This window comes from Semicossyphus pulcher, unplaced genomic scaffold (genome assembly GCF_022749685.1).
Source record: "Semicossyphus pulcher isolate SPU_LCO1_2020_fin unplaced genomic scaffold, fSemPul1.0.p SCAF_2, whole genome shotgun sequence".
NCBI lineage: Eukaryota > Metazoa > Chordata > Actinopteri > Labriformes > Labridae > Semicossyphus > Semicossyphus pulcher.
In genome coordinates, this window is record NW_027211693.1 from 26,523,837 (window position 1) to 26,551,500 (window position 27,664).

At 43.1% G+C, this 27,664-nt stretch overlaps 1 protein-coding gene across 1 annotated transcript; it reads left to right on the top strand.

Moving 5' to 3' along the window:
• Positions 1 to 3,815: 3,815 nt before the first annotated feature.
• LOC138597842 (teneurin-2-like) lies at positions 3,816 to 26,754 on the top strand. Its single transcript, XM_069669363.1, has 2 exons — positions 3,816 to 4,041; positions 26,441 to 26,754. The coding sequence occupies exons 1-2, from the start codon at positions 3,816 to 3,818 to the stop codon at positions 26,752 to 26,754; spliced, it is 540 nt and encodes a 179-aa protein (XP_069525464.1).
• Positions 26,755 to 27,664: the final 910 nt, after the last annotated feature.

Consider the following 27,664-nt stretch of genomic DNA (forward strand, 5'->3'; position numbering starts at 1 on the left):
GGAAACCATCTCGTTTGATGCTCGCTAATCCACTGATGTCATTAGCTTCCTATTAACTGGGTGTGATTTCTAGTTACAGTGGATTTACATTGTGTCATTTTCCATATTTTTTCATCCAAGGCACTTATTTGCAGAGAAAAGGCCATTATCTGCACCAAACTTCACCTCTGTAATTTCGAAAATGAATTCTCCACCCTCCCTGTCGTCTTCCAATTACTTTTCTCATTCTGCCTGGATTTCATGGTCACTTCACGGTCGCACGCATGTCTCTTTTCTCCTTCGCCTAACCACCCTCTCTCGCCTGTCGAGGATACGCAGATACTTGCAGACTCATGCACTGTTTTGTGTGTCTGTTTGTCCGTGTGGGTGTTTGTATATGAATATGCATGTATCAATGGGATAGACTGGTAGCTTACCGTGAAACCGTTGTTCTTTGTCAGACTGACAATAAGTCATTATAGGTCTGATAAATGAGATAATCCGTCTCAGTGTGATGATCAGAGGAGGTTGGATCGCTGTCACCGGAGTAATTAACAAGGAAAAGTTTGGCGTGTGTGAAGATGTGTGCTTCAGCGACCTTGAGGAAAACACCTGCGTGGGCGGCATGTGATTGATATGCGCTCTAGTTCTCGTGATTGACCCCCTTCTGCGTTCAATTTATCCATCTATCTCTCATTGTGTGTCCTTTCCCCTCTTACTCGACTCGATTACAACACACATAGACACACCTGCTGTGTTACACTATACATACGGCTATACAGCTGTATCTGTTACCAAAGCCATTTACACTGACTTTCAAAATTCAACATTTTGGGCAACTTTACTTTTCATTCAAGAAGTAGATAAGAAGATTGATACCAATCTCATGTCTAAATAGAGGCTGAATCAAGGGGGCAATTAGCCTAGCTTAGCATAAGACTGGAAGCAAGGGGTCTGAGGTTTTAGGATGTTTTTTTAGTGCTGCAGTTATTTCTTGTCTTGTCTTAGCTTGTCCCTCACTGCAATTTGTCAATTCCCATTTCTTACATCTCTATTTCTCAATAATAATTTTTTTTTCCTGTGTATAAATATCCATATTCTAAGCTAAATTAATATCTCTTATAGCATTTCATATTAGCAGCTATTAGTTGATTTTTCAAGCTTTTAGTCTGTGTAAAATGTAATCAGTGGTACACCATTTAGAACAATAATCCAGATTGTGTAGAAAATCCAACATCCTTACTGAGATGTTTTGCAGGACCCACTGTTTTCCCACATGTCAATGTTAGTTCGAAGCTTAATCCAAAACACATTTGGACTTGGTTAAAGTTCTTGACGATGTTTCACCTCTCATCCGAAAGGCTTCTTCAGTTCTAAACGACTTGTGGACGGAGCTAGAAATATATGCCTCTGTAGGTCAATGGCCTGTGAGTCCTCCATCGTGACCTCTCAGATTATGGACGAAGATGGAGACATTGCAGAAGTATTGTTTGTCAAGTAAATGGTGATGGACTGCACTTACATAATGCTTTTCTAGTCTTCTGACCACTCAAAGCGCTTTTACAGTACTTGTCACATTCACCCTTTCACACACACATCCACACACTGATGGTAAAGGCTGCAATCTAAAATGGCAATCTCCAATCAGGAACTAACTACATTCATCGACCAAAGGCTGTGCTTTTGGGACCAATTTAGGAGTTCTGTGTCTAGCCCAAGGACACTTCGACCTGTAGACTGTAGCAGTCAGGGATCGAACCGCCAACCTTCCAAATGGGAGATGACCGACTCTACCACTGTGCCACAGCCGCCCCTTAGCCCCTAAGTAATTTGTCCTTTTAGTTTGTCTGAGCGAATGGTGCGGGGAGCATATTTTTTAAATGATTCAGCTGTTTTATGCTAAGCTAGGATGATAACCAGCTATGTATTTAATGCACAGGCAGAAAAGCGGCAACAAAGCTCTCATTTAAATTTGAATAAAAAGGAAATCAACACATTTCCCCAAATTTTGAACCATTCCTTTAACACATTAATAGCTCTCACCTCCATCATATGCACTCAGCAGTCACACAGTACACGCTCTCACAGCTGCACACACTAACAAAGCCTTGTTTGCCCATCGTTTGCATAATGCCAGTCAGAATGTCGCCACATTTCCCGAGCCAGCATCCCTCTGTGTTTCCTCACCCTCCATTGAAAAGGTACGAACACATTAAGGTTGAACTCCTAATAGCCTGTGTGATGGATGCTGGAGCATAATGAGCTCTTTATGAGACTTAATACCTACTGTTAATCAATGGACATAGCAGGGCACTTTTCAATACTACCTTCTAAGCATTTTAAAATGAGCCCTCATTGAATAGATTGACTCACATTCTGTATCCGTCTCTCTTTTTTTTCCTCCCTTCTCATTCTTCCTCCGTCCCTGCATGCAATTAGTTGCATCACATAGTCTGAATCAAATGATGCCTGTTCCTTTGTTAAGCCCTTTCCTGCTCCGATATCAATACACACTGTCCAGACTGAGGGATATTTTGGTTAAAAATACAATGCTACGCTGTAATGCAGTGGGTGGATCAGACTTTCCTCGGCCTGAAGCGATAGAAACATGGCTGACCTATTTATTACCATAAATATCCCATACAGGCAGCTGCTTGAAGCGTTCCTGTCAATTACTGCTGGTTGTTGTATTGTTGTACTTTGATCTTTGGCTGCTAATGTAATGTGTAGCTCAAGGCCGCTGCACTGGTATCATGCTGTATTAGCATCATAATCATGTATAATCTCCATCCACAAGTATAACATTTGAATAGATTAAAAATGCGCCGGTTGTGATGTAATAGCGCCGGACAGATCAGACGTTAGACAATGCGAAGGTGAAGTTTTAGTGCACATGTTTAGCCGTGTTACAAGTTGTGTTACAAGCCGCGTCAGGGCTAGTTAACAATGCTATCTCAGCACAGGTACCTCCATACTGTATAGGTGCATTTGAGTGTGTTTGTTTCTTACGTTGTGTGTATCTGCGTCTGGCTGTGTTTGATTATCCCTTACAGCCTCTATGGGAGCAGGATTCATTCTCACTCTGATAATGAGGGAGAGACTAGCAATGCCCTCAAGTCATTTCTCCTCTTCTTCTCTCCTTCCTGTTGCATCCGGCAGCTTTTTTTTTTTTATTTCTTTCTCGCCTTCTTTTTCCAGCAGCCTCGATAATCTGTCTTTTTCTTCCCACCATTCTGTCTGTTTCCTTTCATACTTTTTTTTGTTTCTTCATTCTCTGTCCCATCTTGTTATCAGGGTTTTTCCTCGTGTGTTGCTGACATCACTCTAGAACATGTCTGAGTCACTCTCTGCTCTCGTGTCATAGATTTAAATGCTGGCTGACCATTTTTCATGAGCGCAGTCGATGGTTGACTATATCTCTGAGGACCAGAGCACTGGCAGCTCTGTTTCTCCCCACAATAGCCTTACTTATCCCGCATCAATACTCCGATGTGTTGTATATTTGCCTGGTTGCTCAAATGTCCATTCGCAGCACTCCCTCTTACCTAACTTTCCCTGTAGATCCTCCGGGGAGTGCAAAGCTAGAGTGAGTCACAGCAGTGCATCCATTAATTTTATACCAACCTTTCGCTGTCTTTTCCACTCTCTCCATCTCTCCCTCTCTCTATCTCTGTTTTCCAGGTGACTGAAGTGGAGACTGACATTACGGAGGCCCGCTAGGAGGCCCTTCCATCTCCCCCACCACCCTCTCCTCCTCCTCCTCCTCCTCCGTCGCATCCATCTCTTGTTCTCCTTGCATCTCTGCCCCCTCCCCTCCACCTCCGCCCAACCTCAGCATGGATCTGAAGGATCGTAGGCACCGCTCCCTGACCAGGGGTCGCTGCTCCAAAGACTCCCAGTACAACACGTCCTCCCTGGATGCAGACGAGTGTCGTGTGCCCACCCAGAAGTCGTACAGCTCCAGCGAGACGCTCAAGGCCTTCGACCACGAGCAGAGGCTGCACTATGGCGGCTGTGTGACTGACCTGGTTCACCACGAGGCCGATGAGTACTCCAGGCAAGGTGGGTTTGTGAAGCATCTCCTTTCAAGAGCTTTGCTACACTGCAGTTCAGGCTTTAAACCATGTAGTGCTGGAGAGGAGAAAAAAAACAGGGGAAAAACAAGGCAATTATATGACTAACGGAAGAGTTTAACTTTTGGGGTTATTTCTCATTTTGCAGATTGGTTCTTTTCAACAGTAAGAATGAAATATTGAAACCACTCTCATGACTGTGTGCTAGCTATGTAGTTTCAACCAGCAGCCAGTTAGCTTAGCTTAGCATTGAAACTGAAAAAAGGGGTAAACACAGCAACTCATACGCAAATTTTTAAGCATTTAATTTGCAACAAAATAAAAATTAAACAGCAATGACTGTATATATAGATGGACGACACGTGTCCATCTGCTCTCGTACAAAATTGATGCCAAAATATCCCTGTGACGGGTGCTGCCATCTTGCGATTGTGACGTCATTTGGAGTCAGAGCTGTAGAGTAGAGATCGGCGCTTGGAGCTGCCGTAGCCACTTCCGCTAACCAAAACACACACTTAACTTACTGGAAAAAAACAGCAAGGATCCAGCACGCTGGCATGTTTAACAGCAGCTTCCTCGTGTTGGTCTGAAGCAGACGTTCACAGATATGGAAACTTCAATGACTGAAGTGATTGTTTTAGTTATGTTTCCACTCGTCGTTGCTCTTCTACTCTGCTAATCCGGTACAGATCGGCAGCAGAGCTGTCAATCATCCTTTTTACAGCATCAGATAACTAATTAAAACTAAACTTGTCAGAAAAATGAACACTTGGACGTAAATCAGCATGATAAGAATTAACTGTGACTAGTTTGAAAAATGTATTTGTCATGTTTTTTGATTTTATAGTTGGACACATGTCCCATCTGTTAACATGGAGGAGGCGAGCTTATGACCTAGAGTGCGAGGTCGAAATGTTCTGGCTTCACATTCAGGGAGCCGTCATGTCGCCCGTCTTTTTATACAGTCTATGTTAAAAACAACAAGCTGCGGGTGTTCCATTCAGGGCCGCAACATGTTGATTTTACACTTTTTGTATGAAGTGTTAATTGGGCAGCTGTTTCCCCCTGCTTCCCATCTGTATGCTAGGCTAAGCTAACAGTCTGCTGTTGTTCATGTTGTACTGTATAGACACGAGGGTGGTATCAATTGTTTCATCTCAATCTGTGCAAGAAAGCAAATTGACACATTTTCCAAAACGTCATGGACCTAACGTTTTTTAAGGATGCATAAAGGTGAAGCGTAATAAAATTATGAACAGAACGGATAGTTTTGCAAGCTTCACTAAAAGGGCCTTTTATAGATGTAGTATGGCTCCAGGGTTTTAAAATACTTTCTAGATACAACCAATAATGAAGGCTGCCAAATGCAGCCAAAAAGCAAAAACTAGAAACTCAAGGATGAAGCAATTTCCTGTCAGATTTTACCAATTATTTCTGCTCTCAGTGCAGCTCCAGTAGACAAGTCATTTTCCTGTCCAGCACATATGGTCGGTGAGCCGAGCATTGCTCAACACTTTGAGAGCCCTTCCAGTCCTGTTGTGTGATTCCTACATTACTTTAACATCTGCTATCACACATTCAACAGTCACGTTGTTGCACATGTAAACATTTTCCCGATGTATACCACTTTTAGCTGCGGCATGTGTGTTTATTTTGAGGCCTCTTTGGCAAGCTGCTAATGTAATCAGATGGTGTAAATGCTGCACTTTGCTGCAGAGGACCAAAGCAGACCTTTAGCTCAGGCAGGCCTGTCATAATGAACTTCTGTATCCCCCGGTGGGCAAGTTAGCCGATAGGCCGATAGGTCATCTCTATAGGGGTGGGCCTGCTCTCATAGGCATGTCTTTAAACTGTGTGTGTGTGCATACGCGAATGTGTGTGTGTGCACATGTGTAGATGGCACAGGGACATGAAACAGGCGTTATTGATCCCTGGCTAGTGAAAGGAGTCAGACTCAATGGGATTGATCTGTGCTAAGCTCTGTTTTCTCTGCGTGGACACAGACAGGAGAGGAAGAGAGCTCAGAGCCAAACAGCACAACAATGCAGAAGGGAGAAAAATAACAGTAAATTCCCCTCCAAAATAAATATATAAATAAGTTGGCGAGTCCTTGATGGTGTTTTATAAATGGAACATCTTCATTAGAGCTAGAAAAAGGGACTTACTGTCAAGGTTTCATGTCGGCTTGTGTGTGGTTTCAAGCACTGAAAGAAATGGATCAATCTGACAGGTGTTTAAAGAAGAAGATGTTTAATGGCACACGCGCAGAGAAGAGGTGCTGCTTTAAAAAGAGAATACAGCAGGAGAGCGTACTTTCGTCTACAAAGGGAAAAAAGGGAAGCAGAGAAAATGGAGGATTGATTGGCGGGACGTATGTAAGCCTGGAAGTCACTGGTGTGTGCCGTCCGGACACACTCCACTGCTGCACCGAGCTGACCTCGCACCAGGCAATAGCTGGTCGATATCACAGTCCTCTCAGCCTATCAGCTCCTCCGAAAGCCCAGAGCCACAGATGCATCGTGGGAAGTGTGGCCACAGGAGACCAACAGTGTTGCAGCACCATATGGACTGTGACACCACGGGACGAGGAGAAGTGCTGGAAGGGAGGGAGAAAGAAAAAGGAGTTAGAGTGAGAAAGACGCGGCGAGAGAAGAAGGAGATAAATAGAGTTTTCTTCCATTTTTTCAGCTGAATATTTGTGTAAGTAATACATGAGGCAGAGAGAACGTGTTCTCATGTGAACAGCTTGTAGTTAAGAAGACGTGAGACAAGACAGAAACTTTATTTTCTCAACAATAACGACTAAAATTGCTCATAGGGGAGACTGGATTTAGTTAATGTCCTTGTTGTTTTATTGAATATCCAACAAATGGTTTGAAGGGAAGGTCTGAAATCGGAACTGACCTGCGATATTAGTAATTCATGCGCTGATGGGGCCACAGTAGAAAATATGATTAACTTTGATTAAATTATAATGATGTTGTTCTTTGGTTGGCTGAGCCATCATGCTGTTTCTGCTTCTTGTCGAGAAGTTTTGAGGTCGTCCGCAGCTATTCTCAGACTGTAATTCAGCCTCAGCGTTTATGTGTAGGGCAACCAATTTACAGTTCTGTGCAGTGTTAATACATATTGACTCGCCCCTTACAGCAGTCATTAGACTCATGTGTGAGACAAAAAGGTGTGAGCCATGCACAGGTGGGACCGGAGCACCCCTCACACATGAATATACACGAACAGGAAGTACAGCAGAGTTTCATATTGAGTTATTGAGTCGCCTACAGTAGTTTGGAGGAAAGTTCATACTCCACTGACATTTATCTTGATGAATTTCTCTGTTTTTGTTGCTTGTGGCTTCATTATCCCGCATGTACAGAGTAAACACTGCTCAGGCACAAAATGCAGGCACAAAGCACGTTTGACAAGTCAATTTTTTTGGCCCTTTTTTTCATCATTTTGAAAGATCATTTGCATTGAGTTATGCAGTGCAAATTATTAGGAGCACAGCAGATGTCCTGAGGATGTTTCCTGAGCCAAGTCACAGATCCTGGGATGTGATTCCTCAGGAACATGAACAATTTTCTTCAATTATCAGAATCATCTTTTCCACTGGAAGAACCGGTGTCTGATTTTGAGGATATTCAGGTTTTGCTATCATTTACAGAGCTTAAAGGTATAATTAGTAGGATTTTTCTTCAATTTTGTCAACAACACATTCAGACTGGGCCCCTCCTCCTGGGCTCTTCGTCACCTGAAGCTCACTCTCACTCTCTCCTGTGAGAACACGCCCACCTCGCCGAGCTAACACCAACAGCATCACAGTTACCTTTGTGCTAGCATGCTAACCGCCCGGTTAGAATTGCGCTAGCATACTTACCGCCAGTTACCGTTGCGCTAGCATGCTAACTGCTGTTTACCTTTGCGCTAGCATGATAACCATTGGTTTCCTCTGCACTAGCACAGTAACCGCCAGTTACCTTTGCGCTAGCATGCTTATCGCTGGTTACCTTTGCACTGGCATGCTAACCGCCGCTTAGCTTGTCCTACCCGGTTTGAGGCACCTACCTGTCCAACAGAAAGAAGGCAAACTCGGCATCGCTCTTTCGCCAGTTGCTAATTTGAACCACTCCCACACTCACCTATACGCTGTGATTGGCTCAGGGAACCACAACAGCGCCCCTCCTGAAAACGTCCTGTGCAAAGCAGAACAACAGAATAGATGCAGAGGGAAGGGTCTCACAAGGATCTGCACACACTCACCAACACACATATAGAGGCCCATAAGTGAGGATTTATATTTTATTATATTTGTAAAAGTCCATATTTTATTTTTCCTATTATTATACCTTTAAAGAAAGTGTATCTGTTCCTCTGAGTTTGTAAATGTGCACAAGAGTTCTGCTTCACCTGGCTATAGCTGTGGTCCTACTCCAAAGATATCATCGCCCTCTAAAATAACTTACTTACTGCACAACATTATGCATGACAAGCTTCACTGGAGTTTCAATGTTTCCTCAAGCAGAAATTCAGCTTAAAAAGGAACACCAGCTCCCTTTGGAACCATATTTTGAGTCTGTATATTTGTATTTTGCGTCTTTATACTTTCTGCAAGGACTCTTCTCTGTGGATTACCCTCTCAGTCCATTAGGAAACTGCTTTCTGCTCTTAGAGGATGTGAGAAGAGCTGATGTCAGTGACCTTTATAAAGGCCCGCCTTAAATCTACATGCTGGTAATGTATTCCTCCTACATCCATCACATTTATCCTGTTCCAACAGTTTTACATTTTGGCCCAAGTTTGTGTCTGCCTTTGCACATCCAGATTAACATAAACAGAGTTACATCTTTCTGTTTGTTCTGAGCTATATTTTCTTAGGGATGCGAGGAAATGTTTTGCTGACTGTACATCTGAATGAGAGGCAGACTACAGACATAAAACCAACTCGTTCCTTACTGATTTATCGACAGGAGGGCTTGTATGACTTCAGATTTTTTAAAGTGAACAGTCATGTGATTAAAGTCGAGTCGACGCAGACTAGTCGCTGATGGACTAAATGGACTGCACTTATCTAGTCTTGTGACCACTCAAAGCGCTTTTACACTTAATGTCACATTCACCCATTCACACACTGATGGCAGAGGCTGCTACGTAAAGTGTCCAACTGCCAATCAGTCCTACCACCGAGCCACAGCCGCCCCAACTGACGTCATGAATAAAACCACAGGAGAAGAGAATGCTTTGCAACAAGCAACAATATGTACTCGCAAAACTTAATGCATATGCTGCTGACAGCAGACAGCTTACACACATTATTTAGAAGCAATAATGTATGCAACAATAACGCAGTGAAGTCTGAGGCCTGGCTTTTTTCCCTTCTTGCAGGCTCACCTTCATTATCAGCCACGTCCTGGCTTTGGACATCCTCACCTAGAATTAAATTATGTACTAAGGTTACGACAGCCGAGCATTTTAGAACATAACACAATAAAGGATCCTTTAAAATGATTAAGCTGGCTGACTACTAAATATAAACGTTGGTGTTACATGGAAAAAATCTTAAGACAAACACGTTGCTTGTATTTACCTATTTTATCACTTTCCGAGACTATTTTTTAACAGTGAAATTTCTGTCATGAAGTGCTCAAGAGCAGGGAAACTGGACCCAAATGCAGGCGTAGGCAGGAAGGTGCAAAAATAAATAGATGTTTAATGACAACAGAATAGGCTTACAGAGTCCGGGTATGGCTCTATGCCGTCGCAGAAACGAGCTCGTTCCCCGCATTAAACTTAGTCATCCCTGATTCTGTGAGTGCTGGAGCCTTTGTTTTTCTAGGAAGTAAAACAAGACATGCCTTACATGGGAAAAGAACTACAAAATAAAACAGGAAACACTATAAACTCAGGACTGTGACAATGTCATGAAGCGGAAGCACCTGTGGCTGCGAGCGGCTCTCCCTCATCTTGTAGCAGGCTCTTTTCTGATGCAAATCTGGGCAGCCTCTCTTTTACTCTCCAGGATGAACTGATGATGCTTGAACTGTGGATTTAGCATACAGGCCACAATGGGGATGGATTCGGTCCACTCATTGGACTCCAGTTTGGGCGGTCTTCCAAATGCTGTCGCACCGTGTTCATGAAAGCAAGCACAGCTTCCAGGTCGGGTGCTCTGTCCTGAGTAGAGTGGTGCTGATCATGTTAAAAGTCACTGGATAGATGAAAGATAACCCCACGCATAACTCACACATCATTTCAGTAGCCACGGCCAAAGGTTGCAGCACTGGAATCAGCTCTTCCACCGACTTCCAGTGACTTCTGCACGCTTGATATAGTGACACAGATCCTTTGCTCAAACAGCCGCTGGAGCATGACAACTTGTTGACTTGTTGACTAGTCTGTGCAACCCCTTATTGACATTGTTGGTTTCTCCAATGACATTTAGATGTTAAAAGTTTTCTATAACAATCGACTGATTCAGCCGTGGAAAGCAAGCACAGATCAGATTTTCAGAGTGATATGTACTGTATTAGACTGGTATTTGTTTCCCCTGTTAAAGAAACAATTAGCCAGTGAGAGTCAGTATTAAGGATTTGATACAGCTGTACAAAGTGATGTAAGGGAAAAAATCCCCTCTTAAATCGACATATTTGTTTGATCATTTGTGATGTGACCTTTCATCCGCTACCCCAGCTTCAGTGTCAACTGGAAAGGATGGTTCACTCACATCTGATTGGGTGACATGACCCCTGACTCCAACAATTAATTGGCTTACATTTATTGACTAAATTGGACAGGGAAAACTACAATTGTAGAAGATATTGTTGCATGGTGCTGAAATCTCTATTTCAAATTGTGCTGTACGTTCCTGAACATGTGCACATTTCCAGTAAATCATGTTTTAGTTTATTTCTAGCATTTAAACACTCACTGTCCTAAACAGCTCCTTGAAGATTTTGATAAAGCGGCTTTGGTTGTTTTTTCCAACAGACCCCCCGCCTACAGAGGATCCCAACTGTGCTGTTTCCCCATTACACAGTTATTACCTGGTCTGCTTGGATAAGCACAGCCAAATAACACTTCCTTCCCGCACCATAACAAGCAGCAGCCTGGAAAGCCAATTACAGTGTTCACTATTTAACACCACGAAGAAAGAGAAAGATCTGCCTGCATGTTTGTTTCATTTTAAATGTATAATTCAGTGACTTTTTCTGGTTAGTTTGAGCTGAATACACATGGATCACTGCTGAACAGAAAATCCCTGACACTGACGTCCATACGCAAGACTTGCATCTAAACTAATAAGCCGCTATGGGCGTTGCACCTCTTCTGTCCTTTCACCCCTCCGTCTTCCTGATCTTTCAACCCATCCTGCACATCCGCTCGCATCGCATCCAGCATATCCCCGGCTTATGTCATCTCAGCAGGTCCACCTCTCGACAGCAGGCATTATCACAGCCTCTGCAGTCACTAGAAGCTTTGGCCTTTCCTTTTTCAAAAGATCTAAATGAGCCCCACTACATTCTCCTCTGCTGCTTTGCCCCCAGGGAAAGAAACCACACAGAGAATCCAGCATCCACCTGCCAGCCTTACTCCCTGGACAACACTCAACATCATCCGCCGGCCCTACTCATTCTGTCTCCCTCTCTCTCCCTCTCTCTCTCTGATGGTCTTTCCTTCCATCTTTCACTTTTTTCTCGCTTTCTTTTATGTCCTCTTTTGCTCTTCTGTCACACCTTTCATGTCTGCTTTCTCAGTCTCGTTCTTGTTCTCTCACCCTTGCTGTTCCTATATTGATGCTTTAGTGCTCATATCACACATTGGTTATGTTGAAGCCCTCAAAGCGAGCATACTGGGTGTGTCTTTGTGTTGTATTTCACACAGGGCTTTTCCCGCTGTCTGAGCTCTATAGGCTTGACCTCTCAATCATAGCTGCACAGAAATGTGCATAAATGTCCTTATACGACCAGAATAAACCCATTGAAACCCATAAGAGCTGGGAGAAAAACATACAGTGTAACTGCCATCATTACCTCATTCTGCAGTACCTTTCCTCCATCGTCTTGGATGGGACAAATGACTTCAAAGTCAAAAAACTCTGCCAAACTCTGCCACTCACATCCTGGCGTGATTGCCTCCCCTGCCTATTCAAGACCGAATGGCAAGGAAATTGCACTGCAGGTTGGTCAGGGGGAGGCTTTAGGCTGGAAAAGCATCCCCTGCTTCCTCTGTCTTCTCTATTCTTTGGGGAGAAAAGACTTCCAAGTATCTGCAAGAACAGCCCCAGCAGCCTCTCACAATGTGCCCTCTTCAGAGAGATGCAGGGACTAACCCAGACCCTGCTGCACCCCATGTTTATCCTGCTTTCAGAATCCTCCATGATGGCATAAGAGGACCTTGATGTATCAAGTCCTTGACCCCTTCAAATTAGTACTTTGCAGCAGGGATGGTTTTAAAATCTGCAAACTACTCTTGCAGATTTCATTCCATCCATGCAAACGCATGCTGTTGGTACAGAGGTGGTCCTGAGTGCCACGCTTTGAATCCTGGTAATGGTGCCTCTAGACAGCTTCCAGTGAGAAGCCATTAAGGGTTCTTATCCTTGTTGCTTCACTAGTGACTTCGTCTGTTTAGTCAGGGCTCCTGCACCGCAGTGGTTTGAACTAAGGGAATAGTATGTACCTGCCATGTGTTATGCCTCATGGTGAAGCTCATCGCTTGCAGCATGCTGATGACATCATGTGTCACAGAGGTAGCATATACCTGTCTGAAGCCCTCAACAGACAGTGACAGGTACTGCTAGGAATAAAGATTTGGAAAATATCACAATTGAGAGTAAAAATATGCAAACTCCACCAAAATATAATAAAATACAGAGTGTGTTTGACTGACATACGGTACATTTGCGAATGGCAAGGAAATTGCACTGCCGGGTGGTCGGGGACGCTTTATCCTAGAGAAGCATCCCCTGCTTCCTCTGTCTTCCCCATTCTTCGGGGAGAAGAGACATCTCAGTATCTGTAAGAACAGCAGCAGCAGCCTCTCACAATGTGCCCTCTTTAGTGAGATATAGGGACTAACCCTGACCCTGTAGAGAGCGCTTCCTATTTGATGGGTTTGCAAGATACTCTGAAATCGGATGACATGAACATGAAAGAGAATTACTTAGATTTTTTATCAAGTCCTTGACTACCTAAATGCGTACTTAGCAAGAAAGATGTCTGCAAAACCACCTTTGCAGACTTATTTCCATAAGAGAAAATGTTTGCAGTAAGTGTAGGTGGTTCTATCTACCTCTGCAAAACCCATGGTTTGAATACTGTGAGTGTTGCCCCTACGCAGCTTCCAACAAGCACAACTGGATGTAATCACCAGTGTGAGAATAAAGAAATTGAGAATAAAAACTGTGATAACTCCACAGAAATACGATATAATACAGAATGTGTGTTTGAACGTGTGTGTCGGAGCATTCCACTGGGTTACAGTCAATCTGGACCGCTCATGATCAAAGAGAGAACAAAGCAGCTGCATGCCATTAAAAATAAATGACGGTGAGATTAAATGCAATCCTTCCCCTCTTCCCCCGATCGCTCTTTATCTTTGTCTCCTCCCTGGCATTCTGCACCTCTGCCAGCTGCTGACACTCAGAAGCGTCCCGTAGCTGCAGAAACAGAGCAGAGGAGCCGCCGAAGAATATCCCGGGGCCGATTCCTTTCCTTCAATCCTTCACACACTCCCACTCTCTCCGTATATTCGCTCATGTATAGCCTGCAAACATGTGGGTTTGTACGTGTGGCCCAAACATTTGCAAGGAGATGTGTAAAGGGGGACTTAAGTCAAAGTAGCATCTGGTCCAGCATTTGGCGCTGGAGGAAGTAGACACTCAGTCTACTGTACGTCAAAAAGGCCGAGCATACAGACATTAGCCTGTTTCCCTGCAACACAGACGTGAGTGATTAATACTTGTTCTAATAACTTCACAAGATGACACATGTAAAGTTCAGCTCTATCAGAACTCTGTGTTCCCCTGGGATTCACTCTCAAATGTTATCCACACACGCCACAGCTTAGTTTGTCAAACTCTATCTATGCTAGGAAAGTGAAAGAGCTAGCTATTAGCGCTAATGTTGGCAAAGGTGCGTGCGCACATACACACACACACACACGCAAACACCGGGTAACAAATGAGACAAATAATAGGAAGGGGCCGGGGAAATGCATGCTGAAGGTGCCAGCTATTTAGCACCGCTGCTGGCTGTTATACACACACACACACCCTTGCGCAAGGTACAAACATACACACACAAATATTGGGTAACAAACAAGGCAATTAATTGACAGAGTCCGGGGAAATGCATGCTGACATCTGCAATTTTCTTCGACTAAAAATCATTTATTAGACAATGTTGTGTGGGTTTTGGGAGAGTTGAGTTAATCTATGTTTACTATGTAATGACCCTCTTTGACTCTGCTTTGGCAGCTTTTGATAAATGAGGCAGATTGTAAATGTCAGTGTTATCAAGTGTGTGTTTTTTTTTTCCCTTCCCCAGCCGAGTCGCTCGCTTCCTGGGCTGTAATTAAACATGTTCCCCAGCCGCAGAATTTAAATGTGCGTGTGTGTGCGCGTGGATGTGCGCCACGTTCCTTATACACGTGTATGTTTTGATGCCGTTTCTCTCGCTGCGCTTTTGTGACAAAATAGATAGCAGTTCAAATGATTTGCTTTACCACTGAAGTAGCTGCATGTGGAAATAAACTTCAATCACTGCAGGATTACCATACAGATGAAGACACTCTCTGAATTATGCTGCAGATTCAGGGAAGAGTTTCAGTATCGGTAGCCATGAGAATATGGAAGAATGACATATATATATATGTTAGTGATAATAGATCGGGCTGTACTGATATACAGAAATAACAGACAAGGCAGAGGAAATGAGTGTCACAAATCTTTCTCCTCCGCTCATTATTTGTACATCAATACAAATTGATAGAGAAAAGTATCAAAGCACTCTGTAGGTTACTCTTTGAATCTGTCACATATTATTCATATTATTCATATCTCAAGGGTCCTTTTTTGCAACAGGTTACATCTTCAAAGAAAAGATCAGAAAGATTGTATGCATTTGTACAGGATGAAACCAATAGTTTTAATAGCTTCACTTCACCTTGCTCTGCTTCTCCTCTGTGCTATACACGGCCAGCTCAGTCAATGGATATGTTAGCTGTTAACCTTGGCTTTACTTCAGTCAAGCATCTTCCAAGAAGATGGTAAGGCTTCTGTGTGATCAAGAAGATACAATTGCATATAAGATCCAGTGTCAGTTTGCATAGTGAATGCGAACCTGTGCTGGGTTGAAAAGAAAACTTCAGATGAATCCGTCCATTTATTTAGAAAATTACAAGCCTTTTTCCTCGTACAGGACGACAGGAAGCATAAAGAAGAAGCGCGGTTGCGATGGTTACCTGCAGTTTAAAATACAAATTGAGTTTGATTGGAGGTTAAACTCAAAATGTTTGATGTGTCCTCTTCAACCTACCAGCTGCTCATCGAGTATTTTGTGTTAGAATTGTTAAAAGCCCCCCTTAATATTTGTGAGTGAAGCTTTAGACCGAGGTATTCCGTGTACCCAGTTCAGAGAAGAGAAGAGTGGATACCAACGAACACACTGCAATGCACAAAGAGTTGGATGCTTAGGAGTCCAACATTTACGAGCCTTAAAGTGGCCTTTTAATGGCCTTGCATGCTTTGATAATTATTTTTCCTACATATCTGGATAGAGGACTCTTTTTGAATCCAAGAATAAACCTCTTAAATCCTACTTAGTTTTGAAGTTTTGTGACTCATTGTTTTCTAAATTAAATGGATTTATATATTCTATGTAATCTATTATCTTCAATGAATACTCCACAAGACTCAACATCTCCCTATTGATCTTACCTCCATATACCCTGCATGCTTGTTGTAGCCAACTGGAAACTGTTCAGTGTGTATTTATAGGTTGTTGTCTCTGCCTCTCAAGCCAAGTCAGATTTTCTGTAAGTGAAAATCACAGTCTACAGCATACAACACCCTCTACCCTTAGACTGTTAGTTTGATTAGGAAACAACCCCTGCCCAAAAAAGCCCCTTGAATGGAAAAATAGTAGAAGAAATCTTAAGAGGTGCTACAGAAAATAGATCCTTTTCCTCGGACAAACAGATATGCAACAGATGTTGTGGGTACATATAGTGTAGCAGCCCCAGCCAGAGCAATGATCTCTTGTGTTTGTGCTATAATGCCACAAACACACCATAAGAGCTGTGTAAAACACAAGACAGAAAGAAAACAATCTTACAAATAACCAAAACACACAAACAATAGTACCTTAGACCCCATAAATATGTATAACATAATCACACAACGTTTTAAACTATTTAGATATTCATTAAGTGAGCTATACAGTTAAAAGACTTTGAGTACAAATTTACCTGGTAAAAACAACAGTGAAAACAAATATACCAGCAAAGGTTAATCCCAAAAACAAACAATCTAAAACACATTACTAAATTAAATATACAAACAAATAAGCATAGCTTTGGTCTAACCAGCCTCAGCTAGCAAAGAGCTAGGCTAAGCTAGCGGAGGTTGTGTTGTTAGCAGGATGGAACTTCACATATCATCAACGAAAACGAACAAAATTAGACGAGAACTTTCACATGCAAACACTGTAACAGTCCAAATATAACAGATGTCATTACTTGTACACCCTCCAGCTGTATGTCTAAAATCGTGTGGTAAAGGATGATGAAGAAGAAACACTAAGCTGTAAACACGCTAGGACCTGTATTACATCTGTATCTTTAGCTGCTAAATGCTCTGCTATCTTTAGCTAGTTGCTAACTTTTTCGGTTTATAAGGGACCTTACTGCTGTTAGCTGTTGCTTGATGAGGTTAATCAGAGAGTGAATAGACTGTGAACCTGAACAGCTAAGCTGGGGATGATAAACCGAAGCGGCGACATTAAAGACGATCAAACTGTCGTGCGTGCTGCATTCAGTAGCAGTGAATGTAAATCATGAGCTACAGGATCATCATGTGTCGACCTGGCTGTAATTTCTGAGTGTAATTGAAAGTTTTATTTATAGAAGAGAAATAAACATTTTGTGCAACCTTAATAAAACATATTACCGCCTTCAAAATAAAAGCCTTAAAACCGTTTAACATATAATATAGAAACAACAGACTAACCTTATTGTGAAAATAAACATTGACCTATTTTGTCCCTTTTGAGGGTCTGTTACATATAAAGGAACAACAAATTGCAATACAAATTATTATTTAAAAAATAACAGACGTGGATTCAAGACTTATGAAGAAAAAAAAAAATGGGTTCACGAAGATGTTATGCAACTTTAGCTTAGCTTAGCTTAGCTTTACCTGATAATATGTATAACTTCTATCCCTACCGGTCCAAATATAAAAAAAATACCCTTTTGAAATGTGTCTTATTATTTGCTGCCATATTAAGTTTTCATAAAAGCCTTTAACATTATCTCCTTTTATGTAAGTGTCGTATTTCAGTGTTACAAGCCACAGTGAAGCATGTCTTCCATTCTAGTCAACTTTGGCCTCCTATTCATGGCTGAGAGGTGTTTCACTGCTCCCCGCTACACCTCTCAGTGACAAGAACTCCTCCTGAGCGCATGGTGTTGTGTCATGTCCTGTCATGTCCTGTCCAACCCAGACTGCTGTCTTCTGGGCGGGAGTAGAACTAGCCCAGGGATGGATGACATTTGTCACACCTATTTTGGTCTCCTCATTAGGAGGTGCAAGGGCCCCCGTGGCTCAGGCGGGAGCCAAAAGAACCGATGTCATCTGGGAGGTGTGGGAAGTGTTTGACCATGACACTCCTATTTGGGCAGATCTGTTAAGTTGCTAATGGGGGCGTTAATGTCGGGCCACATGCTATGGGGAATATATGTGTGTATGCACGTGTGTGTGTGTGTGTGTGTGTTTGTGAATTGGATTTTTGATAATCAACAACAAGCCGTATGAGGTTGAGTGTCAGTCTGCTGTCATCCTGTCAGGACATGTCAGTCACAGAGGGGAGGTAATGTTGTAACACATCTCGGCTGCTGCCACTCACTCGCTATCGACAGCAAGGGGCACTTATGGAGACAACAGAGTATGAAAGAGAATATTAAGGCAGATAGAAAATGAGCTGTTTAATGAAACAATTCAAATTTGCATGCACATTCAAATTTGATTAAACAATTATTTCACGTTCTTTTTTTCCCGGTGCACTATGGAAATGGATTTATTTTTTAATCAAACAAACCTGACCTTGATTCCTGACATGCAAATTTAGACGAATGTGTCGGCGTTTGAAGCAACAGTGCGAGTCCAAAGGCTTTGTTTACATAACAGAGCAAAATGCACCTGTTTAGTTTCCAGATTTCAAGATAAAGCGTTTTAATCTTGGCGGTATGATCTCCTACAAACCACTTTGTCTTTAATCCTGGAAAATAAGAGTCAGAGAATAATCTTCTTTCTGAGGGATGAGGCGTTTTTATCTGATGGTCATGAGAGTGATGTCTGAGATAAGATATTTAGCCAAAGAGAAAAGAAAGACGTCGACAGTAATGCTCGTAAGCTCTTTAATACTCCAAACACAGGGTTGAGAGCAAGTCAGGATATAAAATATATATATATATATATTTTTATGACTGATTTTGTTGCTGTTTTCTTAGTAGAGGCCCAATCAGTTATTGAATAATAGTTTGTATAGAATCAATGATGGCGTTTTTGAAATGCTTTGTGTGCACATGCCAAATGCATTGCTGTCGAGGATAGGGGAATATTGCATTTGGAGCAGACGATAATGACCATAACATTAGGCTAAAGCAACTGTGATATGTTAGTTAAAGTAGTTGCAGTTTTCTCGCCGCTTTCACCAGCAGACACAGAGCAACGTTAGCACTCTTTGTTAATGGTCATTTTTAACTTTATTTTTTTCACTCCTTCTTTTCCAAACATCTAAATTCATCAATACATCAATTATCTATGCTGCTTATGAAGAACACGAAGGTATACTTTATTAATCCCGAGGGGAAATTCAATGTTTTAACTCTTAATACATGTGCTAACAGGACTGTATGGACATGCATTAATGGAGAGATGTCAGAGTGAGGGGGCTGCACATGGACATGCGCCCCGAGCAGTGGGGGATTCGGTGCCTTGCTCAAGGACACCTCGTCTGTGCCCAGGAAATGATACAGCAGCTCTACAGCTGCCAGTCCCAATTTCCACGCTTGGTCCGTACCGAGACTTGAACCAGCCACCCTCCAGTTCCCAAGCCAATTCCCTACAGACTGAGCTACTGTCTAACTACCGTCAAGGGTACAGGGTCGCAGCAGGGCTGGCTGTCCCAGCTGTCATTATACACCCCGCCAGTCAATAACAGAGCTGACACCTACAGGCAATTTGGAGTCACCAACTAATGAGCCTGTCTTTGGACTGTGGGATGCACGGGGAGAACATGCAAACTCCACACAGAGAGGCCCATTTCGTCCGAAACCGGGTTTGGAACCAGGAACCTTTCAGCTTTGAGGCGACCGTGCAGCCTATCTCAATTTAATTTTAATTCATGCAGCTTGCACGTAAAAATAAACGCTACATCTGTATTACATCTGTATCTTCAGCTGCTAAAGGCTCTACTATGTTAATTAGCTGGCTTTGATGTTGCAGGTAACATATATGGTGGGTTTAATAGGGGCCTTTTTGGTGTAAGCTGTTGCTTGATGAGGAATGAGGTTAATCAGAGAGTGAATAGAGTGTGAACCTAAAAAGTAAAGCTGTGGGTGTCAAACCAAAACAGAGAGCTTAAAGACGATAAGACTGTCGCGTGTGTTGCATTCAAAGGCAATGAAAGTAAATCAGGAGCTACAGGATCGTCCGTGTAAACTCAAAGATAAACGGCTGCTTTTTCCTAGCTTTATTTATAGAAGAGAAGGAAACATTTTGTACATAAATATAAAATGTGATACCAAAGTTCTCACTATCAACACTTTTAGAGTTTTCCTTCATTAGCATCCTCACTTCTTATGTGTGGTCGCATGCACCCGTGCAACATTCACTTAATTTTATACACTACTTCACTTCATCACCATGGCAACCCTGATTTGTGAAGATGTTTATTAGTATTCTCCGCTGCTGCTGCTGCTGTGTGTTTGTGCAACTGAGTAATAATAGAACGTGTGGTAAATATAGCCAAACAACCATACCACCAACTCCGCTCTCGCTCACAGACGGCGTTGACCTTGACCCTCGACCTTTGAATAGCTTGTCTGCATGTTGAAGCCTAATGACTCCGCGTAGGTGCTTTCATTAAATCCACTCTGTTGGCTTATTACCCAGGTAAACACAGTACTCCTCTGCCTGCCTGCGCTCCGTCTCCTTCCTTTTTCTCTCCATCTCTCCCGGCAGAAAGTGTTTACCATGACCGAGGATTTCATCATCCTGCGCTACCTCAACTTATGATCCCCCTTTTTCGTCATCTGCTCGGCTCACTCTCTATTTTACTCCCTCTTTTTTCTCCCCCTTATCAACTTAAGAGGAAGAACATTTTTCTCCTCTTCACACAGTGTCGCGCCGCAGCAGTCTGTGAGGACTAAACTGCGGATCATTTTTCATTGTTTGACACTAAATAAATTCAATGACCAGGTCTTTCAAAATTCATGAATTCATGAATTTCTCTCACCCAAAGTCCAGCAATTGTCTCCGGACTGTTCCTACAGCCTGCTTTGCATATGTGTACATACTCATTTTCTCTTCTGTAATTTCATTGCTGTTTATACAAAGAGGGGAACATTTTAGAAGAGGTGATTTACATTAACACAGGCAGAGATGGACAAGAGTCTGATAGACGATGAACAGTGGCCGTGAGAATGAGAGGACTGTGTGTGTGAGAGGTGGGAGACAAGACGATAAAGAGGAAGACCATCCGTTTGTGATTACTTATGAGCTCAGTATAATATTCATGTATTTCTAATAGAAGTCCTACATTATTCTCATACACAGGTTTTGTATTCCATAAGTATTTGGGGGGGCTGTGGCTCAGAGGTAGAGTGGGTCACCCTGCAATCAGAAGCTTGGCAGTTCAATCCCCAGCTCCTACAGTTTACATACAGAAGTATTCTTAGGCAAGATTGCTTCCGAATTCCGAATTGCGGTGTGTGAATCTGCATGAATGGCAAGGCAAGTTTATTTATATGACACATTTCAGTAACAACACACAAGTGCTCTGTGTCTGCTGGTTAAAGTGTAGGCAAAACTGCAGCTACTGCAATTACTACTAACATGTTATAGTTGCCTAAGCTTAAAGTTCTAATCTCGAAGATCTCAGTTTCGTTCTCGTCACCTTTAGCGATAAACAGGAGAATTGCGGGAGCACACTTCATCGCGCATGTGTGACTCAGGTTGTAACTCTTGATTCTCCTCGCTGACGGTCGCTTTCCTTTTCAGACCGTTTGCCTTCATCTGAGCGTCGAATTTGTTTCTTTTTCTTTGGATTTTGACTTATTTTTGAAGTTGTATCTGTAGTCATCGATCTTTTCTTTGTTTGTTCAGCCATAGTAGATTACTGTTTACTCGCAACAGTAAACAGAAAAGCAGCTGCTTAGCTCCGCCTACCCTCTCTGGCAGACCAACCACTGCTGGCTGATGGAAAACGCGTCACTAACTGGGCGCCGCTTGTGATTTTTTCCGCAAAAGTTGCACCAGAGTCAGTCCATAATTCTGTAATTTAAAAGGCTTTCATCAGTGGGCCATAGGCTCTGTCACCATTGTGTTACCTCATTCAGCGATAGATAGTGACTTAACAGACATTTATTTACATGAAAATCTTCCAGATTATCACTTTAATCTTATGGATACCAATCATCTTGTATAACAATTAAGTAGTCAGAAGACTGCAGTCCATTTGTTGTTTACATATGTATATATACAGTACATGTACACAGGTGTTTTGATAGATTTTTAGCATTCAGTTTAAACAACTGTGCAGTTTGGAAAATGGACTCGAATGACAAATATTGTAATATTAAGCCTCTCTTGTTTAATCTTAACATCCCGCTCTTCTTCTCTTTCCTTTATTCTTTTAACAACGCATTGAAAGCAATGACTTTTGGTTTTATCAATTTGTCTTGTACTGAGCGACATCAGGGAGCGACAGTGTGACGGATTACGGAGCGCCTTCAGTTGGGATTTGATCCCAGGAGAGCAGGAACATGGGACCCCTGAAACTGCCTCTACTTTGTCATCTGTCCTGCTTCCCTGTCTCTTTCTTTGTTCTTGTGTCTATTGAAAGATTTCTTAAACTAAAGCTCTCTCTTATTAAGGAGGAGCAGACATATATGTTTTACTGCCTCCTAATTCACAGAGAAGAAAACACTAAAGCGAAATAGGTTTTTCAGGGATACTAAAGTGCAGTGCAAATTAATTTTCAATTGGATGTAAATGAAAATGGAAAATATTAAGAAATGACACATTTTGGCTTCTATTAGCCACAAATTCCACCGTTTTCTTGGCTGTGACACAGAAAATAAGGCTTTTACTGTTATTAACAGTAATTTCCGCTATTTCTGGGGATTGTCGGGGAGCCTACTGTGCACAGTTGCATTTTCTTCCTGATTTTGATGCATCCTCCACCCAGGAGCAAATCAGTTCACTGGTTCAGCACTTCAGGGCAAATCAGAACTTGTTGTGAAGCGGCGCTCCCTCCAAGGCTCGAAATGGCATGTCCGAGGGTGGCCTGCACTGTAAACTATCAGATCTGGGAAAAGCAACATAATTGCAAGCGCCGAAGCCCACATGCTCTGCCTGTTTTACATCCTTTACAGAAATTACACGGTGGGGTGAGGGAAAGTCAACCAGCATAATGCAGAGTCCTGCTGCCTATACTTTGCCTGTCAAACTGCTAACAAGCACAAATGATTTTTTAATGATAGGCCCCTCTATCCCACAAAGCTGTCTACTCACAAACAAGCATTCTCTCGCGCGCGCGCACACATACTGAACGTTGCACACGTTCACTCCCACACATCCATAATGAGTTTTATCAAGGGAAGTACATGTGGTTTAATGGATCACTGCAAATGCCAGTCCCACTCACACTATTGTGTTCAAGCTCCAGCAAGATGCTTCCTTTTCCCTTATGTCACTTACTTTTTGGAGACAGCGTGCGGTGCATGAACGCTCCAAATGATGATGTATCTTAGGTGCAGGAAACTCAAAGTCCCCACTGAGAAGAGAAACAAGTGAAGCGACCTGCTGCTTCTCACACGATAGGTCTTTATGAATCAGTTTAAACATGTACAATTCATAGTGTTCCTGTAGTTTGGTGCATTATAAGATGCTGGAGGCTGCATTGGTTTGGGCATATTTCTCCAAGAACAAAAGAGACAGTGAAATCTGAAGGAGCTGGAGAAACAGATGCATGACTTTGAAGGCTTGTCAGATGGAAAAACACAGCACGGTTGTTTGAAATATTGCGCGTTTGGATTTTCCTTCTTTGGATCTGATTGTGGCAATCGATACCATTCATGAGAAGATGATGAGAAACAGCTGAATTTTCTTGTTAAAACAGGAAGCTAATGCAGCTTGCTTCCGTTCTTATGATTCTTCATCTTCATTTGAATTTCATTCAGAAAACGCCGATTGAGTCCAATGCCGTATACATCCCATATTCTGTTTCAATGCACACTGTCATCTCGCAGACTGCATACATAGTAACTTTCATTTTCTCTCATGCTTACACACATTTCACGCTATTTTACCGTCTTTGTTTCTCCCCCTTCATTTCCGTTAGTGGAAATTATTCAGGGACGCATTCAAGATCATGCCGCTTCAGCCCTACTGCACAGCGATATGCAGATGTCTACACACACATACATATTATTAACCCACTTTTCACTTCTGCTGGGTCATTGTGTCTTGTGTCGAACTTGTTAGCTCAAAATAGCCTGTATTTCATTTGAATTTGATTCAGCATTAACTGATATAAAAACGCCTTCCACAGCTCGTATTCTGCTTCCTCGTGCGCTGAAACACAGCGACTGACTCACTGACAAATCATCATCATGTGTTTCTTTTCAAATCTGCCTCGTTTCTAACCATCCTTCCACTCCGTTCATCGTTCTTTCCCCCCCTCTATTAAAGAAATGCATTCAGGGAAGATTGTGCCGCTTTCGCCCTGTAGCGCAGTCTAATTCAGATGTATGACACATTCATATGAATGCACAGATCCACTGACAAACGTACATGTCAGCGTCGGCACAATGAACAGACGCAGATGTGCACATCCCAAGGCAGCTGCCGACGCTGCTCCGGGTTCAAAACACACATGAATGTGTTTTATAAGCGCAGCAGTGACGGCGACTGTGTTGTACCAAAAGAAAGGCATTGATCTGATTAGAATGCAGTGCCACATTTGCCCCCACATCTGTCATAATATCATGTTACGAACATGCGATTGGTTTTCCATTTGTGGAATAACTGAGATGGATTTTCATGTCTGCTTCGACCCGTCATACCAATCCATCTTTCTTTGAGTACATGTAGATTGCTACGGCATCGTCAGGCTGTGCCTGCTGCTGATGGTGATAAGGAGTGATTGGATTTTGCATGTGTAATCACTGGTTATGGGATGTTAATTGTACAAAGTGGTGGCCTGTGGGATGTAACATTAGATACGTGTGCTAAGGACTAACTCACACACGCACTCATGCACACTTTCATGTCGTGTAACTGCTTCCATGTAGGGTTTGTTTAGAGTAGAAGATGTGTTTGTGGCCCAATTATTGTCATTGTGGTTGGATGGGATGATTTGCATAAAGACTTATCCTCACTGTGATTGTGGAGTAGATGCTTTTCTCGTGAGTAGTTCAGTTACACACACATTTGCTGACTGATGTTAAAGACCTCGTGTGCTCTACTCTCTCAGGCCTCCTGGAGTTCTCTCCCGTCCTCCTACGATACTTCATCTCAGGTATGGGTTCAACGAATAGAGTTAGATCATCTGCATATAAAGTAGTGCTGTAGTGTCAATACTAACAGACTGTACAAGTCCGTAGTTTCATGTGTAGTAAAGATTCTTTTTGTCATCCTTTTTGATAAGTGGGAGGAAACGAGAAAGAAGCAAAGAAGATCAGAAACGGTAATGTTCCTTGATGTCTTGCAGTGGTTGGGTAGATTCTTGGCAAGCCGCAGCCTAGATGTGAGACCACCTGTGGAGTTATAGTTTGCGGCTGCTCTCTAGTCAAGTCCATCTGTTTGTCTGAGTTGAACTAGAAGAAGTAGAAGCCTTTTACCACTTCCCCCACTAAGTTTCCTTTCAGGCCCTCCCCCTCCTCATTACTTTCACAACTCTCAAGTTCTGGCGAGCTTGTGAAGAGCGGCCGTGAAGATCCAGCAGACGATTGTCATCTGTTTAATTCCTCTCCCTCTGATTGCGTCCGTACGCTTGATGAGTCACAGTTAACCCAGTCACACAGCTGTGTGATTCCCGGCGCTTTGATTCATACAGTGTGCCGTTACGATGCTATCCTCTCTTCACTCGCCTCTTCCTTTCCCCTCCCTCGCAAACTGCTAATGAAGTGAATCACAACTGTTTTTCCCCCGATCCCTTTACCCCAACAGCTGATGGTGAGCGATTGCATCCACAATACTCTTTTAATTAGTATAGAGAATAAATTGGTTGAGCATGCCTTTTTCCTTAATTGCTTTTTCCTCAGCTTGGATTTAATTGGGCTGCAGCACTGTTTATTGATCTCCTTTGATGTGCTTTAATTTGGATAATTTTATATATTTATTTTGGACTTGACGAGTTGGTTTGTCTTGAGGGGGAGAGTGTTAGGCAGCGGGGACGGTGCTGCGGCAGACTGCAGTATATTCACAGAGCCTGGGGTCCAGCGTGTGATGGCAACTAGGTGGGTAGATGATCAAACCGAGGAGGCAGAAAAGCAGCCCCACTACAGTCTGAGAGGCCTCCAGTGAGCAGCTCTTTGATCTCACATCAACATCTCATGAATGCCAATGCGGAGCAGTAAAGCGAGGGCGGCAGGCCTTCTAAGCCAGCCTTAACAGGCCTGCAGGCCACTACATATTCCTTCCAGCAGCTAGTTTGTAGTTTGTGCCTGATTCATGCTGCGTCATCTCTCCCCCTCCTGACTGCCACAACAAAGCCCAATTTTCAGCCTCCGCCTCCGTAGTTTCATAATTAGTGTGCTTCTCTGCGTGTGATTGTGGGTTTGTTTGCTAGATAAGCGTGCAAGCATTTGTTTATGTGAGTGCCTCCTTTCAACACTTATATTACTCTCTGCACGCCACCTTTGTAACTCGACGCTCTCCTCAACAGGCGGTAATTTCACCCTGGCCGAGCTGGGAGTGTGCGAGCCAACCCCACCTCCTCACCCCGCCGCCGTTCCCTACTGCCCCGACCTGGGCCTCCTCCAGAGGGGGTACTCCCTCAGCGCGGGCTCCGACGCCGACTCAGACCCCGAGGGGCCGCTGACTCCCGAGCGAGCCATCCAGCTGTGGGCCGGAAGAGGGAGGGTAAAGTCCCGCCGCAGCTCGGGAGTGTCCAGCCGCGATAACTCGGCCCTCACCCTCACCGACTCGGAGAATGATAACAAGTCTGACGACGAATCAGGTAGGACTGAAGACTCTTGAAACCATGGATGGTTTGTGTAAATACTGGCCCAATGATTTGAGGATGATGCGTCAGACTGATGTGGTATGACGGTTATGTATCGTGAATGTATTTCTGAGACACATTTGTCAATATTACTGAAATCTTCAGACTACCTCGCCAACAGACAACCCTTATATAAATTGGGAGTGAGTTGGATTTATGGATTGCTTCTGATCTGAAGAACAGTGGTTGGACCCCCAAGAGAGCCATCCTTATTTCCATCAATAGCACTTAGCCAAAGCCTGCTAACTCTACCCTCTTACACCACTCAGCTGCTAAGATCTCACCACTGGTCTGTCAGTCTTTAAAAGACTCTGCTGGGTTTAAAGGCAGCAACACTGGTGAATTTGAACTCCTGTGATCCAACAAAGAGATGCTGTCAGGCAGAAGCTATTCTTTACTTCTCAAGCGCATCCTTTCTTCGAATCTGTAAGTGTGAATGTGTGATGTTCCCTGAGGGAAGCTTCATCCGCTGGCAACTTTGTTTATTACCAACTTCCCATTTCCTTGTTAATCCTGACGCAGTCGTAAACCAGCGCTCGAGCTCCGCCGAGGTGTCAATGGAGGTTAATGAAAAGTGGATGGAAGGAAAAGCAACAGTCTAATTAATTGAATTCTCGGCAGCCGCGCATATCAGCTGTGGATCAACCTCTGTAGGACTGGGGGCCTCCGAATCAGAGACAACTTCTGTCGACTGATCAAACTACTCAACACCTATTAAACACGTCAAGGAACACCTTCCATGAGACGCGCCTCTCATCCCATCACCCGATAATTGCTTTGTGGTTAATTAACAAGCTAATCTTGCAGCCGCAGATATCAGCCACAGACGCCGCTCTCGCTCTCTCTGTCTCAGGGCCAGGAAGGAGAACGGCATTGAGCGCTCTG

What these genes read in the sequence shown, in the direction of transcription:
- LOC138597842 (XM_069669363.1), top strand. Translation starts at nt 3,816, where the DNA reads ATGGATCTGAAGGATCGTAGGCACCGCTCCCTGACCAGGGGTCGCTGC. An exon ending in CGATGAGTACTCCAGGCAAG is followed by an intron (nt 4,042 to 26,440) that starts GTGGGTTTGTGA and finishes TCTCCTCAACAG; the next exon opens with GCGGTAATTTCACCCTGGCC.